The sequence below is a fragment of the Astatotilapia calliptera genome, chromosome 23 (assembly GCF_964374335.1).
Source record: "Astatotilapia calliptera chromosome 23, fAstCal68.1, whole genome shotgun sequence".
In the NCBI taxonomy this organism is placed as follows: Eukaryota; Metazoa; Chordata; class Actinopteri; order Cichliformes; family Cichlidae; genus Astatotilapia; species Astatotilapia calliptera.
In genome coordinates this window covers 2,346,890-2,365,144 of record NC_137443.1, presented here as the reverse complement: position 1 = coordinate 2,365,144, position 18,255 = coordinate 2,346,890, and the positions used below count along the sequence as shown (strand labels likewise).

General features: G+C 42.0%; 1 protein-coding gene across 2 annotated transcripts; it reads right to left on the bottom strand.

The window, feature by feature from the left end:
- Positions 1-4,200: 4,200 nt before the first annotated feature.
- Positions 4,201-18,041, bottom strand: rnf11b (ring finger protein 11b). 2 transcript variants are annotated; one of them, XM_026157960.2, is made up of 4 exons: positions 17,482-18,035; positions 6,650-6,819; positions 4,582-4,795; positions 4,201-4,390 (listed from the first exon to the last, which is right to left on the bottom strand). In XM_026157960.2, exons 1-3 carry the CDS (start codon positions 17,602-17,604, stop codon positions 4,624-4,626), a joined length of 465 nt encoding a protein of 154 aa, XP_026013745.1. In that variant the 5' UTR covers positions 17,605-18,035; the 3' UTR covers positions 4,201-4,390; positions 4,582-4,623. The 2 variants fall into 2 exon arrangements, with proteins under 2 accessions (XP_026013745.1, XP_026013743.1); XM_026157958.2 differs by having other exon boundaries at positions 4,201-4,795; positions 17,482-18,041.
- Positions 18,042-18,255: the final 214 nt, after the last annotated feature.

The following is an 18,255-nucleotide window of genomic DNA, read 5'->3' as shown; positions in this document are numbered from 1 at the left end:
TAATCAATAAAACTGTTTTTTAAATATCTTGCTGCATTTTGTATAAGTTCATACTCAAGTTTAAATAAACAACAACACTAAAGCTATTCTGTCATACCTGTATGCAAAAAATACAACAAAATATTTCATAGTTCAGCAAAACTGATCAATCTTATAAACTTAAACCTACTCCATCCTTCCTATTCTGGTATTTTAAAGAGTAAGCAACCTAACCAATAGGGTTCTAAAACTCCCAGCAAAAAAAAAAAAAAAAAAATAGGGAACCACCCTCCACCTCATGATGCTTACTCGACGTAATAAACTTTAATTTGATGCAGTGTGAAAAAAATGCACAGAAATAAATTATTTTTCAAGAATAATTAAATAGATTCAATATCTTTTTTCAACAGAACTGCAGACTGCACAGATGGTACCTTCCCAAAGGAAAAAGTACTACAGCTTACTAGGGTATATTAGACTTAACAGTTACTATATACAGTAATGGACTTCTATACATTTTACATAAGATTAAAACTTTGGGTGTAAGATTCGGATAATTTTTTTATTAAAAGCTGGACATTTTAAATGAGAATAAGAAAGAAAAGTATGTCTTTGTGCCCCCTTTTCCCTGTTCATGCCCTATCGGCCCCCCTGGCTAAACTTTGCTAGATCCACCCCTGCACAGTTACCATCCCTCAGCTACATAGAAAAAGATCCTGGTGTAGAAAGTAATATTAAATAAATTCTAACAACAGCTGATCAAGCTTAAACGTGCTTCTGTTGTTCAGCCGCTGGTTTCCTCTTTTTGGCACGAAGTGAGCCAAAAACAAACAAGAGAGACGGACTGGCGACAGAAAAGCCGATCAGCTGATCATTGATCAGTTTCATGATTGAAGTAGCAGCCGGAGAGGGAGGGGGAGTTCAAGTTTTATCTCCTTAGTCAATCCGATTATTAAGTGATGACGTGACGAATCCTACTTCCGGGCCTAAAGTAGTCTGCATATGGCTTTTGTGTGATTCTGTTCTGATTGATTTAATATGTCGCTTGTCTCTTTGAGATTGTCATTGTTATTGTTGTAAATAAAGTTCATTTAAAAAAAATATGGCTTTTGTGTTGTTAACATGTTTAATGTTTTGTATTTTCTTCTATTTGATCTCCAAAAGCTCCTAAAACAGTCAGTGATCCCTGTTGACCTCCCTCGGCTTTTATTACCGCTAATCATTTATTTAAGCTCAGTTTTTAAAACCTTAGGATGTAACTACAGCCCAGCCCATGCAGCAGTATATGAATGACTAACCTCGTATTGTGGATGGATTATCTCAGTTGTTCTCCTGGCTGAAGTTTGGTCCTTTTACAGCATCCTGCCATGTGATTACATTTGTTCCTGACCACCGAGAACACTCACGCTAACTTTTATCGAGTGGAAAAAAAGTTAGCGTGTTTATATTATGCTAACATAGCTGTGTCGCTAGCGGTCACGTAGCAAATCATTATATACCAGCTAGCCCAACTTCAGTAACCCTACAAACGTCACTGCTGTTTAGTTTTCTGTCTTCATTTATGCTGGAAGTGATAAGAAAGCTGTATGTTTTAATTTGTTTCCAAAACCCGCAGTCAGGACATGCTATATTGTATTTAGATAGAAGCTAGCGAGCTAACTCCCTGCTAACTTCTAACTCCGTTAAATGTCATAAATTCCGTTTTCATGGATGCCTGGATGTTAAACTCAATTGTTACACCTGGTAGAGCAGAACGCTGATCATTTTATTAAAGATGAAAGACTTTAGACAGTGTTTTAACTCTCAGTAATGCCACAGTGATCGTTTGATATATGGACCTGCAGCGGAGTTTAGGTCCAGACACGGCTAGTGACGTCAGACTGAACAATCGGATAGAATATTTTACTGAAGGTCTCGGGAATCATCATGGCGGCTTTTGGCAAATGTTAGGTGAGCCTTTTTGTTCTTTTTTTCCTTCGAGTTCGGCCATGGGTGCCATTTTTTCCCAGCCCACTTCCTATTATTAAATCATAACCTTTAACTGAAGGAAGTGAGACCCACAGTTCTATGTTGTTCTGGGGTGTTTTGTGGCCTGTCATTGCGTTCTTGGCTCATGTTTGTTACTCCACTCCTGAGAATGTTCGTCACCATTCTAGGTTTTACCCATTTGTGGATAATGTACTGTGTGTGGCTAGTGAAATTGAACTCAGCTTCCAAAAACAAATGCAGTTAATTACAGTTAATACATCATTAAACAAAATAGTGCAATTACTTTTTTGGATAAGGCTCAGGAGAGTTGGATAGCTTTTTTGCCCTAATAAATGCATTTTGTAATCTAATCCGAAGAATTTGTGTGTGAAACGTGCAAAAAAAAAAAAAAAAAAAAAAAAAACTGCGACCAAGGAGGCAGCAAATACTTTTTCATGGCACTGGAGCTGCTGCCAGTGTTGAATCAGGAAACATGAACTATGGTTCCAGACCAGACTAGTGTTGGTGGAAAACGGAAGCTGAATGAGTTACGATGGCACATTTATAACCACAGTTATTGGTCAGCTGCACTTGGGTGTGATCAAGTTCATACTGAAACCAGAGGATATGTGTCATCTGCTTTTCCACTGCAAGGAGCCGCAGATCGAAATGTGCTTAAGAGCCAGGAGGAAACCAAAGAACCACGATACACACAGAGTTCATTTATTAGTTTGTGACAATGTACTGGGACATTTTCTGATACACCTCCTGTAGTCTTCATTACATGACATGTACAATGTCTGACAGCTCAGCAGCAGCATTTGCAGTCTGCCTATTACCACCTGTGCTCACATTTTAGCAACAGATATCAACCCTTCACTTATGTGTAACCTAAGGCCATGGAGCTCCACCCTAATGATGGACAATTTAGAACATAAAGAGTTACGTACATGACAGTACTGTGCAAAAACTAAGCCACCGACCTGCCCACCCACCAAATTTCGCAAAACACAAAGGTCCTTGAAAAGCATTCACAGATCACAGAGATCTGTATGCAAGGGGAGCTTAAATATCAACCATTTTCTGCAGGATTTACATTTACAGACTCACTCACATGCTAACGTTAGCTGGGGAAGGACACTATCAAAGAAAATGTTGTACTTCTTTGTGCTTTTATTGTAAACCTGGTGACTTGGGCAATGGACATTTTATAATGCGGCAAAGAAATCCTGTTCAGAGGACTCAACTCGATGCCAAGAAAATGAGAATACAAATGCATAGAAACCGAACATTTTTAAACTGAAACCAAACATAACTGCATACTCCATCATTATGACCACATCACACTCTTTCACCGCCTGTTTCGGAGGACAGGAAATTGATTTTCCAAGCACATTAAAAAAGCCCAACCTTGTCTACGTTTTAATTTTGTCTTCAGCACAAAGAACAGGGACACAATCCTTGGAATTACTTCAGTAGTTTGGTTAATTTCTATAATAAATTAAGTACTCTGCTCCCACTCCACAGAGACAGTGGCTTTCATTACAAATAACTGCAGTGGTAAAGAGGATGCACATAAAGCAAATCAGATACTTTACATTCACATAATTACAACTGCATGTGGTCCTCCTGTCTCTGGTCTGATTAGGAAGTGCAAATGTCTCGTGTGTATTTATGGTTTGTTAACTGGTCTACTTGTGCTTTGGCCAATAATGTGACATCTCACTGAATAAGAAGTCAAGACCTTAACAACAAAACTCTACCACAGCCCATTACATCAGCACACACTGCACTTCCTTTAGTCATGTCTGTGTTGGTGGTAAACACTGGTTAACAGAGCCCTTATGCTGCCTGACAAAACAAACAGATTTCACAAAGTCACCGGACAGTGAATCCACCGAGCTACTGATCTCATTTTTCTCAGGAAACGTCTGTACAGAGACGACTCAAGGCCCGTCTGAGAACAGGCCTCTGGTACATGTGCAGAATAAATCGTAAGTTAGCAGTCCAAAGTCTGATGTCCATCTCTGGCAGTCTTAAAATCACATATCTGTTTCTGCAACAGTTCTTCTGCAGCAGTTTTGACAGAGAGGCATATGGCAGCATTTCTGAAGGATTCGGAAGTCCTCTCTCCTCCGTCCTGCAGCGTGGCGTTACAGTAATCAGGTGAGAGCAGTCCTGCAGTCTCTCTCAGGCTCATTCCAATCACCGCGCCCAAAGTTAAGGAGGAAGGTGCGTGTATCGCAAATTTAAAACCAGACCTTGATAAAGTTTCTGAACCGTAACGATGAATCCACCATCCATTGCCTTCGATGTCCCGTTACAACGCCCCTGTGCATTCCACCGCCCTCTGTCGTCTTTCCTCAGTCCTGCTTGTCCATACCACAAAAAACCCTTCATTCTTCCAGTCCTTTCCCAGATGTAATCCTGTCCAGCAGGCCAACTGAGGAAATTGTGCACACACAAATAGACAAACACTTACGTACACCCACACAGAATTCATTGTACATCTTTAACATAATCACTGCTTTTATAATCGCCATCTTACTAATCCAGGATACAGCAAAGATGGAAGTGTTTTGTGTATTTTCATTTTTATGCATAATTCATGTCCGTGTTTGTGTGAGCGTATACATGTGTTTGTGCGTGTCCGGTTTAGTCCAAAGGGGTTTCGTGTCAGTTGGTCTCGTAGGAGGAAAGCAGTGCAGCATCCACAGGCTCCATGCACGAGGGGCAAGTGAAGGATCTCATCAGCCAGTCATCGATACAGTCCATGTGGTAGATGTGCATGCAGGGCAGGAACCGGATCGGGTCTCCGTAGACAAAGTCCATCATACAGATGACACACCTGCAATGGTGAACAACATTTGTCTTATTAAAAACACACTAGTCATTGGTTGAACAGCACAACTACACAGGAAACAACAAAACAAGTAAAAAACAAAAAATACACAGACAGACCTTCAACTATGATAAATGATTACTTCTCAATTTAAAGGCACATCCCTGGAATTTGGAATAAAATAAAATGCAGAATAAATAATATGACATTTTTGAGATAAAAAAATAATTATTTAATTCAAAACATTTGATCTAAAAGATTCATCTCTCAGTCAGAACATGCTATATCAGGTGGAAGCTAGCGAGCTAACTTCCTGCTAACTTCTAACTCAGTTAAATTTAATAAATGCTGTTTTCATGGATGCCTGGATGTTAAACTTCATTGTTACACCTGGTAAAGCAGCAAAGCTGATCATTTTATTAAAGATGAAAGACTTTAGACAGTTTAAACTCTCAGTGATGCTGCAGTGTTCGTTTGACTTTGGGACCTGAAGTTGACAGAGCTCCAGATCCAGGTGACCGCAAGTCAAAATGTCAACCTGTCTATGTCCCGCAGCAGCCTGGATTCAGTTTGAATATTGCTATGAACTGATAATGATCGGTTTATGCCTTTTATTCACTGTAACATATAATTTTTGGGTGACGGCACAAAGACAGAGGAGGACAGAGAGCAAAAGGAAACAGGTAAGAGTGGACATGTGATCAAATTCACCAAAAATGATAAAGCTGCAGCTTCTGTTTCACTCACATTCACTGATTCATTCATTCATTTGAGATAACTAAGCAGTGTGCTGTACTGTTGTCGATGCTCTTATAATAATTATTATAAGATTATATCTTTGTCATTTTCTAGTTTCTAGTCAAGTGAGGAGGATGGAGAGAGAGGATCTACTGCAGTGTCTGTTCTTAGACACTACAATAGGTCATCCAACTGCCGTATTTTTCAGACTAAGGCACAATTAAAATCCTTTAATTTCCTCAAAAATTGACAGTGCGCCTTATGGTCCAAAAAATACGGTAATTATGTTGCTTTTGAAGGTAAAACTAATGTTTATCCAACTGAATTGAGGTTTGCAAATGTCAAAAGGGCTGATTACAGTCGCAAACAGCACATTGCATTAATATTAATTACAAGGCACTGCTGAGATTATGATTGGCAGCTGAGCCCCCCTAAAAGTTTGAAACTGGAACTGCCCCTGATAATAATTACAGGACAGTCTGGGCAATGAGAGCGCGTTCTGTCATTTTACACGTATTCTTACAATTTAAATGCTCACGCTGACAGGCTTTAGTTTACTATAGCAGCATTTCTTTATCACGTAGAAAAACAGAGACATACTGTTGAAATTGCAGTTATCATATTCAGATATCTAAATGTGTAGTAAGACTTCTTTACACTGGGTTCCACTTTAACTAAGGCGACCACATGCCACACAGCTGGAGTGCAGCGGCCAGATTTGAGTCCAACCCACAACCACTCGCTGCATGACTTCCCCTCGCTCTCTCCCAGCGTTGCTGTAATTTGACTGCTGCACTAACCAATGACAGAAAAAACTCCTTTGCACAGACAGAAAGGAGAGTTTTACTTATCCAACCCACCTAAAATCAAAGTGGGCGGCTCCCCCCAAAAATATCAAGGTTTGTGCTGTACTGTAACTACACATCTCTGTATCAAAGCAATGTTTTCATGCTAATAACAAGAATTTATTATATTCTGAATTTTACTGGAATGTGCCAACATGAAGCTGTGTGGAAAACCAAGCAGTAACTCAGTGAATAAACTCCTGTTTGAAACGTATGTAACTCTTGAATTCTGCAGTGAAGCAGTATTTGTGTTTGCCCACTCAGAGCTTCTACTCACTCTCTGATCTTCTTCTCGGATCCATCCCTTCCCGGGTCATACACGCCCTTTGGGAGGTGCTGGATAAGCCCGATGCGTTGAGCGATTCGGATCTGCTCCTCTTCGGTCAGCTGAGTGACCAGTCGGGTTTGGCTGGGCGTCGGATGGTAGACAGGCACATGGATTTGCTCCTGCAGGAAGAAAAGAGACAACATAAAGAGGCTTAACACTGTTGAGTAAGTCTACTTTACAAAATCTGTAACATGAAAGCTGTGGCAGGGGAAGAATTGATGAGAAACACTAAGTACAAACGTCTGAAAAATACACCTCAAAGTTGGCCTTTAAAAAAAAAAAAAAAGTATTGTTTGAGAGGATATCGTCACCGAATCTCTCAGCAGGCTATATCTGTGCTGGATTTACTTTAACAAAGGAAGATTTGGGCCTTCTCACTTTCAAAAAGGAAAGAAGAAAAACTCCTGATTATGGCACAAACTTATTATGTGAGCCGGGACATAAAAATAAACTCTGCCAGTACAACACTGATGAGGCTTATCACATAAAATCCCTCAGCTTAACAAGCAGACGGGTTCATTCACTTTAGTCCTCTACAAAATCAAAGTACTCGAGTGCAACAATCTCACAATCCAACAAACTCTCCTAATATATAACTGTCAGTGTCGAGAAGCCGGCCCAAAATAAGACTCACATCCTCACAATATCCATCGTCAGTATCTAAAGCAGTCTATTAGGCCTGGATGTCTGGACATGCTGTAAGCTAATGATTTCAGGCAGTAGATGGTAGTGTTTCCCCACACCCATAAGCCACTGCAGCCGATACCAACATGCGATGGGAAATCTTACTGTTGTTCTAGTTCACGTCATTAAAAGTAACTTTATTTATTTAACAGTATTTCTAACTGATGCACATTTTCCTAACAAATAAGGATCCCAGCAGGAAACAAATCCATTTGGGTTTTGAGCATTAACTGTTTTTTTTAAATGCCAATTTAAAGCAGCTCATATTTCTAGCTCAATAATTTTCTGACTCAAACATCAAAGCAGCCTCAGTCGAGAGAAGTGTGAAATGAAAAGTCTGTCATTATGTCTGGGATGGGTTTCTTTTCTTGTCTTTGGTTTTTTTAAACACTGGCCTGGAAAACCACATAAGTGAAAGATTCATGTGTCATCAAAGTAACAGCGAGTCAAAGTGAACGGGTTTCAGTATTAAAGAGTCAAAGCAAACATGAGAGGCACAATATCGTCACACCAAAGCATGCACTGTATTCTGACTGTCCTTACAGTGTAATATAATGTTATTTTCTGACAGTGATGTTACTTCATTTCCTGTTCCAGCGTCAGTCACATCAAACTACGAGCTGCACACAATCACGTTTGTGTAGATTGAGAAACCCTCAGCATATCTGAATACCTCCACAAACAGACACAACCACAGTACCATAAATTCACCATTAGAAGCTCGGAGCAGACCCGAGTTAGCCATCTGAATGTGCCGGGTTCAGAGTGACAACACTCCTGAACTCTGAGGTATCTGAAACGCAGCATAACCGTGCAGCCTTCTTACTCATCTCTGAGTTTATCCTGACAACACAATATTTCAGAAAATATTTATATAAAGACTTTCAAGCTTTAAACCAAACCAACCAGCCACAAAGCAAATCACGGCCAGAACAAAATGTGTTCAGGATCAAAAACTAAAACAAAACAAAAAACCTTTGAAAATCCTTTTTATTGCTGCAGTGTTGTTAAAACTGAACAGAAAGAGATTTTGTAGTTCATGTTGTGTGTGTATGTAAATGATAGCTTAGTTATCAGTACTGTACAGTTGTTCCTGACCTCAATCACCGCTCTACCAGTTTCTGACATTTGCATGGTAACAGCGATCTCCACCAATCAGGAATATCGCTGTTTAAATTCAGGATTGTGGGTAGTGTAGTGTCTTTCTGTCACAATGTGAATCAAACAAACCACGATTGGTATCATACAAAGCTGTGGTTTCTACAGGTTTCACAGTTTTGTCCTTCATGCTTCATGACTTTCTTAATGACATTGCCCACTGTGCTGTCTATTTCTTTTCATATGTAGTCCACCCAATTAAAATCACAGCTGGAAAGTGGACGACAACATATTCGATTAAACAGATGATGCCTGGAAAAGGCCTCTGTAAGAAGTCAAAGAAGTGTCAAAGGTATTGTAACTGTACCTTCAGGGGCGAGATTGCTTTTTTGTTTTGTGTTTAAGCATGAGAGGTGACACACAGACACACACAAGCAGTCTACTTTTTAATTTGTTTGAAATGCTATCTTTTAAAGCTAAAGAGTTTTAATGGGACAGATGGAGATGCTAGCTAGCCTCTCAGTCTCTCAGCAACATTTAACCCATGAGTCAGCATAATTTTAGCAGTCGAGGCTGTCTGTTCCTCCTCTGACAGCCATTTTTTAGCCAACTCTAAAAGCCAGGCAGCGATAATAAAAGCTGCAGACGGGGCCTCTTGGGGAGGGGGGGGAGCAGCAGCTGCACTGTGTGTGTTTAGGGTCCTCAACTGTGCAATGGTCAGCAGTGTAATTGTTGTCATATGTCAGCTGGGCTGACAACTGTTTATTAAGTGACCTCAGTGGTACCAAAAGGGTGAAAGGGGAACTAATGAGGGGGGTGGACCTTGGTTCTCTCTGCCAAGTGTTACACCCCGGCCTAGGCAACCGGGGTGCAACGTAGAAAAACAAAGATAAGGAAAATAAAACTACGAAGCAAAACACTAAGGCTCTCCACCAAAATCCCAAAAAGTGTCTCAAAACGAATATATTTACATCAAAACACAAAACGTCAAACTATTTACAACGGGGGGGAAGATCGCGACCATGACATACAGAAACACAGGGCTTAAATACATAGAAGGAGCAATCAGGGAATGGACCACAGGAGGGAAACACAGCCGGGGCAAATTAGAACTAACGAGACAAGGAAACGTAAACTGAACACACTAAGATGACACAGACTTTCAAAGTAAAGTAGGAAACACATAACAGTCACGCAAAAACAACACATTACCAACGCCAAATCGTAACATACCCGGAGGAGCACCTAGACACTCAAATCCCCACACAATTACGGCCACAGTCGTAACACCCCCTTACCCAAGAATTAACATTAACCCCAAAATGTTTAATTCAAGGAGACAGTGCTCTAGACAGGGTGTCAGCCAATACGTTAACCTTCCCTTTCTTGTAGCTGATCTCCAAGTTAAAATCTTGCAACAACAAGGACCAGCGCATAAGTCTTTGATTGGAGTTGCACATTCGGGAAAGGAAAACCAGTGGGTCGTGACCGGTAAACACCTGCACAGGCAGCACACTTGACCCAGCATAGACCTAACATACCCCCCACCCAAAAACAAACATTTAAAACATACAACCCCAACGAAACATGTTCGTTCCATGTCCAGCCCATACGGCACCGGCCACCGTCCCGCAGGCGACGCTGATGACTGGACGGGTCCTCCAGTGGAAACGGAAAACCGGAGCGGGCCCTCGGATCCTCCAGCGAAGACAAACGAAGCTGATGAAGGCTGGAGCGGTCCCTCGGACACTCCAGCGAAGGCGGATGAAGGCTGGAGCGGTCCCTCGGACACTCCAGCGAAGGCGGATGAAGGCTGGAGCGGTCCCTCGGACACTCCAGCGAAGGCGGATGAAGGCTGGAGCGGTCCCACGGACCCTCCAGCAGACGACGAAGGCTGAGGCGGCCCCTCGGACCCCCCAGCGAAGGCAAATGAAGACTGAAGCGGTCCCACGGACCCTCCAGCGGAGGCAGATGAAACTGATGGAGGCTGGAGCGGTCCCCCTGACCCTCCAGCAGACGACGAAGGCCGAGGCGGTCCCTCGGACCCCCCCAGCGAAGGCAAATGAAGACCGAAGCGGTCCCACGGACCCTCCAGCGGAGGCAGATGAAACTGATGGAGGCTGGAGCGGTCCCCCTGACCCTCCAGCAGACGACGAAGGCCGAGGCGGTCCCTCGGACACTCCCAGCGAAGGCAAATGAAGACCGAAGCGGTCCCACGGACCCTCCAGCGGAGGCCACAGTCGTAACACAAGCATGCTGTAGGTTGCTGAGCCAAGCACACAGCAGCTACAGCAGCGACTGTCAGCCTGCCAGGCTCAGGCTGCTAATGGTGAGCGGGAATCAAGGTGATGGTAGCAAGTAGGGGAAGCAGATGCACACAATAAGTGGAAGGTTTCCAAAAGAAATCAGCTGGGGGGTGACTATCTGCATCCTGCATCAAGCTGTAAGGGAAGCGACACCTGAAACATGAAGCGTTCGCAGTCTCTGAAATCTTAGCTCTTCTTCTGAGCCCTGCAAAGTAACAAAATCTCTGAACGAGACCTGCAGACACTTGCACACAACGCAGGGCAGCATGCACACCGGCAGCAAGAACAATAACGGGGGCCGAATGATGCGCGTTAGCATCACAGGATGTGTTTTGTGGTGCGATAACAGGACAAGACTCAAAGTGTGCCAACACCGGTAAATGATCTCATCAAAGCAGGAAGTTGATCCACCGATGCTGGCCAATGATATTATAACTAATATTAAACACATCCCCAAAAAAGAAAAAGAAAAACCTGGATGTTAATTCTTATAAATGATGTCCCCATTAGTGTAAAAAAGGGATGAAAAAGCAGTTTTTCTGCAAAAATTGCCCCAGTCAGCTTGACACGTCTGGTTTCTAAAGACAAGCACGTTCAAGGCAAAAATACTCAGCTTGAGGCTTTAATAGGTGATGTCATGTTGGCGACACCCAACTTTAAACACATAGTTTGTACCACAATTTAAAGTCCTGCATGAACATTAGTTATGCCTCTGTAATATACTAATCAAACCCCCCCGAGCCATCTGATCATCATTACTTGTAGCTCGGCTCTCAGTTTTCAGTCCGAGGAAAATGAGAACTAAACTTTTGGATGAAGTTGTGAAGAGAACAAAAGAATTTACTTGTAGCTGAGTCAGGGCTCTGTGATAAGCTCTGTGTTGGAGGCAAAGCCCACGTCTATGTCACTGACCTGCAGTACAATAACACGCTTGTCAGCGCGGTTTTCTCCACGCCCCCAATGTTTCTGTAACCATATTAGGACAAAATGTAGGTAATCAGAGGCTCCTCCAGTGGGGTTTATTGCCGCCTTCCTTACAAGGCTAAAGATCAACATCATGTAAGAATGAAGTAATGTAACCCTTACCTTTGATTAAGGCCGAGGACCTAAAGTTCAGCTCATTACCATTATCTGGACACAATGAAGAAGTTACAGTTTTTCCCGTTTTCCTCGACTGCGACACATGCACACTTTTCTTAGCATGTTTGTGAATGTAGTCTGGGACATTACAATATACTTTCAAAAATAAATATACAATATTCTATTACATGCACCGAAATCATTCAGAAAAATACTTTTCAGTTTTCATTTCTTATTTTTTCTCGGCTCCATCACATTTGAAGGCCAATTAGAAAGTGCCACCAAAGCAACCTGGCTGAGCACACTGTGTTTAAAGCAAACTGCTGGCGAGCCCTCTCATCCCAACAGTAATGCAGCTGGTTGATAGACTGTGCTCCTCTTGTGTATCTACTACAGTGAGAGAGCATATTAAAACCTCATCAGGAGAAACTTTATGACTGGTTCTTATGTGACATGTTTCCGATCCTCTTTGACCCTCCTGTGCTGGCAGACTGAAGACAGAAATATCACCTGTATTAGATTTGCAGACAGATGGGTGACAAATTAAAACCTGAGATCGTTGACATCATTTTATACAAAAAACACTAAAATTGATCATAACTCCAACAACAAAGAGTGAAAATTTCAAAGTCTGCAAAGTGTCTCAGCCAATAAGATTTAGCTATGAAACAAGATGAAAGTAGAATATAGGCCAGACTAAATGTGATCAATAAAAACACTTGTCACTGCTTCTATCAGGATACTCTGGTGTTACAGCCGAGAGTGAACACACATATGCACGCACCCCCCCCTCTAAAACACACAGGGGTGCCTTATCTCCTGTGGTCCAGACCGAGATGAGTCAGCTCCTGTCTCGCCAGCTGCTGTCCAAATCACCACAGTCGACACACACACACACACCGTCTGCTATACGCCCGTCTGCACAAAAATACGCAGGCATAAGCTTACAGCTACAGCCCAATGCTAAGAACACACACTGAACTGCACCTCCCTCTCCTTTGTTTCACAGTTTATAAAAACAACTGACGCAAACACACAATGACTCGTTTTGTTTTGACAAGAATTTTAATGGTATGCTAGGCTAAGTGGCCGGCTCACAGGACTCATGTCCCCTACTTGGCTTTCTAAATCCATCCATCGCCCATCTATAGCCAGTGACAGCACAGACTGCAAATTCTTACATTTGGCCTTTAAAATAATATTATACTAGGAGTATTTCCTTATCCTAAACAATCTGAAATGAGGCAAATATAAGGAAATTTAATGGGTGTGGGACAATTTATACTTTAATGTATCCTTTTCCAATACTGCTCCAAACAATTTGACTCAGTAGCGTCACTACTTCATAACTATTTCTGGTGGCAGTTGAAAGAATGAGGGAAGTATACAGGAGTTGCAGAGATTAAGAAACTCACAGCGGAAGGAGGAGGGCAAGCAAATGCATCCACCCATTTTCTGCTACTCATCCAGAGTCAGGTCACAGGGGCAGCAGCCTAGACAAAGAAACCCAGACCTCCCTCTCTCAACCACCTCCTACAGCTCATCCGGGGGAGCACAGGGACGTTCTTAAGACACCCAAGAGACACAATTTCTGTAGCATGTCCTGGGTTCAACCTGGGGCCTCCTCCCAGAAGGAAATGCCTGGAACACCTCACCCAGGAGGCATCCTAGCCAGATGCCAGAAAGACCTCAACTGGCTCTACTCCAAGCGCTTCACAAATGACTGAACTCGTCACCTTAATTCTAAGGAAGAGGGCAGGCTCTTCCTAGAAAGCTCATTTTCACCGTTTGTATCCTCAACCTCGTTCTTCCAATCACTACCTTGCTTGTGACCATAGGTGAGGATATGGATGTAGCTCATCTGCTTTGCTTTTATGTCCAGCTCTCTTCATCACAATGGACTGATACCACATCCACATCGCTGCATATGCAACCCCAATCCGTCAATCCCCCATTCCAGTCACTCGAGAACAAGACCCAAAAATACTTAAACTCCTCCACTTAGGGGACTGACTTGTCCCTGACCCAAAGTGGAGACTCCAGTCTTTTCTATCTGAGAACCATGGACTTTGAGGTGTTAACTCTCATTCCAGCCACACTCGGCGAGATCCTGATACACCAAAGTGTAAGCCTTCCATCACTTAGCGCTGTTCATAAATATTTTCAGTTGGATGTAATGCAGGATAAAAGTTTTTTATTTTTCACCTGTGGCCTGAGTGTCTGTGGAGAAGCAGGGACTGGTGAGATTTGGCCTGTATGTCGTATTCTGCACCCTTCTTGCAGCTGTAAATAAACGCTGATTAGTGCATCCAATAGCACTCTTCCTCTCACCTCTCAATCATGGCCCATGTCTGCCCCTCCATGAGCTTGGCTCATCCATCAGCCTCTTCATGTTAAATTTAAATTGTTCCTCCCCGCTATTGCCAAATGTTTGCTAACAAGAATCACCGGATCCCTGGATTTCTAACTATAATTTTATACACAAACACTAAATGACTGAGCATGTTTTGGATCAAAACTTACAAACAAAATCTAACTGAGTCACCTGACAAAGGTCAAGTACAAGTGACAATGTTTTTGGAATGTAATTTAAAGGAAATGTGTAACGTCCCACCAAGAGAGCTCGAGGCACTTGTGAAATTGCTAAAATAGAGTGAATTTGTTCTTGTGACATGTGGTGGGTCAACATCTTACTAAATAGTATTTGGGGTTTTGTTTGTTTGTTTTTATGTTGTTGTTTTGTTTTTTTTGTTTTTTTACCGGGGGTCCATCTGTATGTGTAATGTAACAATTATAAAAATTAATCCCACCATTCCTCTTTACAAGGATTTTGCAAAAATTAGCCACAACATTATACCTGAGAGGTAACTTGAGAAAGAGAGGAGTCGGAATAAAAACTAACAAAAAAACCAAAATTCCCTGAAAAAGGATTATAATAGTATCTTATCCATTTCATGGTTCTCTATAGCATCTATGTGAAGTGTCCACATATGGAGTTATGAATGTCAGATCTGTGCACTGTCTTCATAAGCCATGAAGTTATTCAACAGCCCCAAATGCAGGCTGCCAACATACAGTCGACAGAGCCAGTTCTGGACTTTGGATCATGAATGCTCTGTATACAGACAGCAGTGATTTCCAATCAGTTTAACATGCAGACAACCTCACGAGGTTGTTTAGAATCGATGGGGAAACATCTGAAGACAGGTATGCACTTATAAAATGTTGCATTTGTTACAGATGTACTTGGGCACTATTTACAGTTTCCAGGTTGGCTAAACCTCAGGCTAGGTATAACTTAAGCTACAGACAGAAACGAAGTGTTAACGAATCTTAAATTGGAGACAAATCCATTAATCATTTCCTGTTTTTCAATTTAAGGGCTTCAGTGGGCATCCTAACCAAAGTGTGCTGATTAGACTGTTATGTCTCGAGTATGGCCCACATATGAAAATGACAGAAGGCAACACAATTCAACATTTAATTACATTAGAGCCATCAACAACAGTTCCAGTGTGACAGATTGCTTTTCATCGATTAAATAAATCCTTGTCAATGCTTATTTGACAACTACACAAAAGCTTCCCTTTCTGATTCATTTTGTAGCATAAGCACAGCTATAGCTCATATTGTCCTTGATTTGGATTTCACTGTTGCCACTGCCAGCATCAAGTTTTGCACCATGACTTGCAAATCTCACCCTCTGTATGGAGGACAGACCTCCAGGCAGTATCCAGAGTACACATTTGCACTCAGCAGCATGTGAAAACTTTCACAAATGCAACAAATTAAATTTTAAATGGAGCATTTGGGAGAATTTAATACCCGTTCCACCACAAATTCCCAAAGCGTGTTGATGCCGAACAAAAAACGTGTGGTGAAGGTGCCGATTACTGTGGTCACCAAGGAGAAGCTGGCTGTTCTGAAAGAGTTCTTTATAAGGAGGCTTTAACTAGTTAGTTAACCCTCTTGAGAAACTCTGCCAGTATAAACACACTGCACGCAGACTTGCTGAACAACACTGAAAGCTTAGTGAGAGCTCTTCCAGAGGGCCCCTAGCAAAGATTGTGTGGTTTATTACAACATTCATCATCTATGATAACACAGCTGACTGTGCTGACCTAATTACACACTGGTGTATGCTGGACAGAGCTCACACAAGGACATGAACTGGGGAAAAATACTCAACCTGTCCAAATATAATATTGACCGACTCGGACACAGTGTCTAAGAAACGACAAAGCTTATAAATGAGAGGTTGAATGTGTTTGGGCCAAGTTTCCATGTCCCAATTCTGGTTGTCTGATAGGAAGCTACTTTCCATAGCGGGAAACAGATGCTCTTCATGCAACTCCAAAAGGGAACAGGGTCTTCTCCCAGAAACAAACCAGGGATCTTTAGCTTGTTAGACAAATGTGCTAACCATTAATTTTGGGCAAAAGTAATGGTAATAGCTCCTTTGTTATTTTGTATATTCCCCTCTTTTCTTTTTAACATCTAATGTACAAAATTCATTGTAGTTCTACCAATTAATATGAAGATCTATAAAAAACAAAATTTACCTAAAGATTTCCTGATGAAGCTCAATTAGATTTTCAAATAATGCACCAATAATCAGTGTTCGTGTTTGTATATTCACATTAATTTCAAAAACATTACTTTTCAAGATCCAGCTAGAAAGCCCTTGATGTTAATTTTTCTTTTTAAATGTTAGGACAACTTGGCAAAGTCTCTCCTTTAGGTTTTCACCCCTAATGTGATGAAAATAAAACATGCTTGCCTGAATATAACATTACATCATGTAACATCCTACAACACAAGCTCTCCTTCTGTACCGACCTTTAGTTTCCCATGCTTTAGAAAAATCCTTATCTTAAATCTACAGATAAGGCACAGCTTAACCTAGTAACAGCAAACTGTCTGACAAGGCTTACATAACACATACCAGCTGTCTCTTAACATTGAACTTGCTGGTCTGTATTATAGAGAAATTACAAAGGAAAGATAAGTAACACTGTGCATCATATTTACAGTTACAGCATAGCCTGGTCTGTTTGTGGATGATCTAATTCAGGAAATAAGGTCATCATACAAAGTTGTTGCCCTGAAGGAGATTAGTCAAAAGAAGCAGTAAAGTTATGAAAGTCACCAAGTCATAATTCTCCTACACATGGAGAACTGGGCTCTGTTTCAAGTTCACTGTTAATGTGTACCACAGGCCATGACAGATTTATGTGCTGACTTACATGAGCCTAAATGATTTGGTTCAGAGTTTCTGAATGAGCAAGCCGTGCTGCTGTTGTATCAGTGAAGCCTGAATCAAGATATGACTTCAGGGAATTGACGGACAGAGGCAGGACCATCGGACAGAACAAAGCGGATTAGTGTCAATGCTATGAAGGGACAGGGTCACTGAGTCGTTCTGCCGCCCAAGGGTGATGTTGGATCTGTAAACAGCTGATCTTGCCTTCAGCTGCATAAAGGCAGACGTTTTTGGGCCGAGCCCGTCACACATTATCAGACATTGTCCACGCTTCAGTTATTTCATGAATTTTGCTCATGGCAAAACATATCTACGAGCTCATTTTCCCTGAAACTGTTGGTGAAAGTTACCTGATAGGGGGGCGGTGGCTCCTGATCGGGATCAGCACCATCTCCGTAGCTGGCCCGGTCCGACTGAGATTCATGTAGCAAAGAAATGTCATCCGATGTGGGAGATTTCAGACAGTTTCCCATCTCCTCCCTCTTCAATCAAACTCTCCCCTCTGTCGTCTTCGCTTTACTAATTTCAAGGGTCACTTTCACAGACAATGGGAGAGGAGAAAAAGGCGTCGATGGGGCGTTTTTTCCATACACAGCTGATGATTCTCCTTCCCAGACGACAGGAGGGCTGCCCAGTTTAACAACAACAAAACATCGCTCGGCTAGCTGCTAGCCACACAAAGAGCTAGCCTGCTAACACCAGCTAGCATTCGAAAGGGAACATCTAATCGCTTAGCTAAAAATAAATAAATTCGGAGCTGAAACAGCGAGCTAGAATTGTGTTTATTGACGCATCGAAGGGAAGGAAAATCCAATACCCCTCAACGCAAATCACAACGCTAACAGCAATTTTCCTGACGCGGACCTCTATGTCTGAAGGGGACTTTCCAGTTTGCAGACAGCAGCCGAACAACGAAAGCTGGTGATGTAGCAACACAAAGCACCGCCCCGCTGAAAAAGAACCAATGAGCTGTTACCTTCTTTGAGTAGGCTCTTTTAAGCAGCCAATCAGATTCGTGATCAAATTGCCCTTCGCTAAAAACATAAACACAGCCTTTGTGATAGCTTTGTAAGTGTATTTGTGTTATTCCTCTTGCTGACCACAAAGTAGTACTTGATCACCCA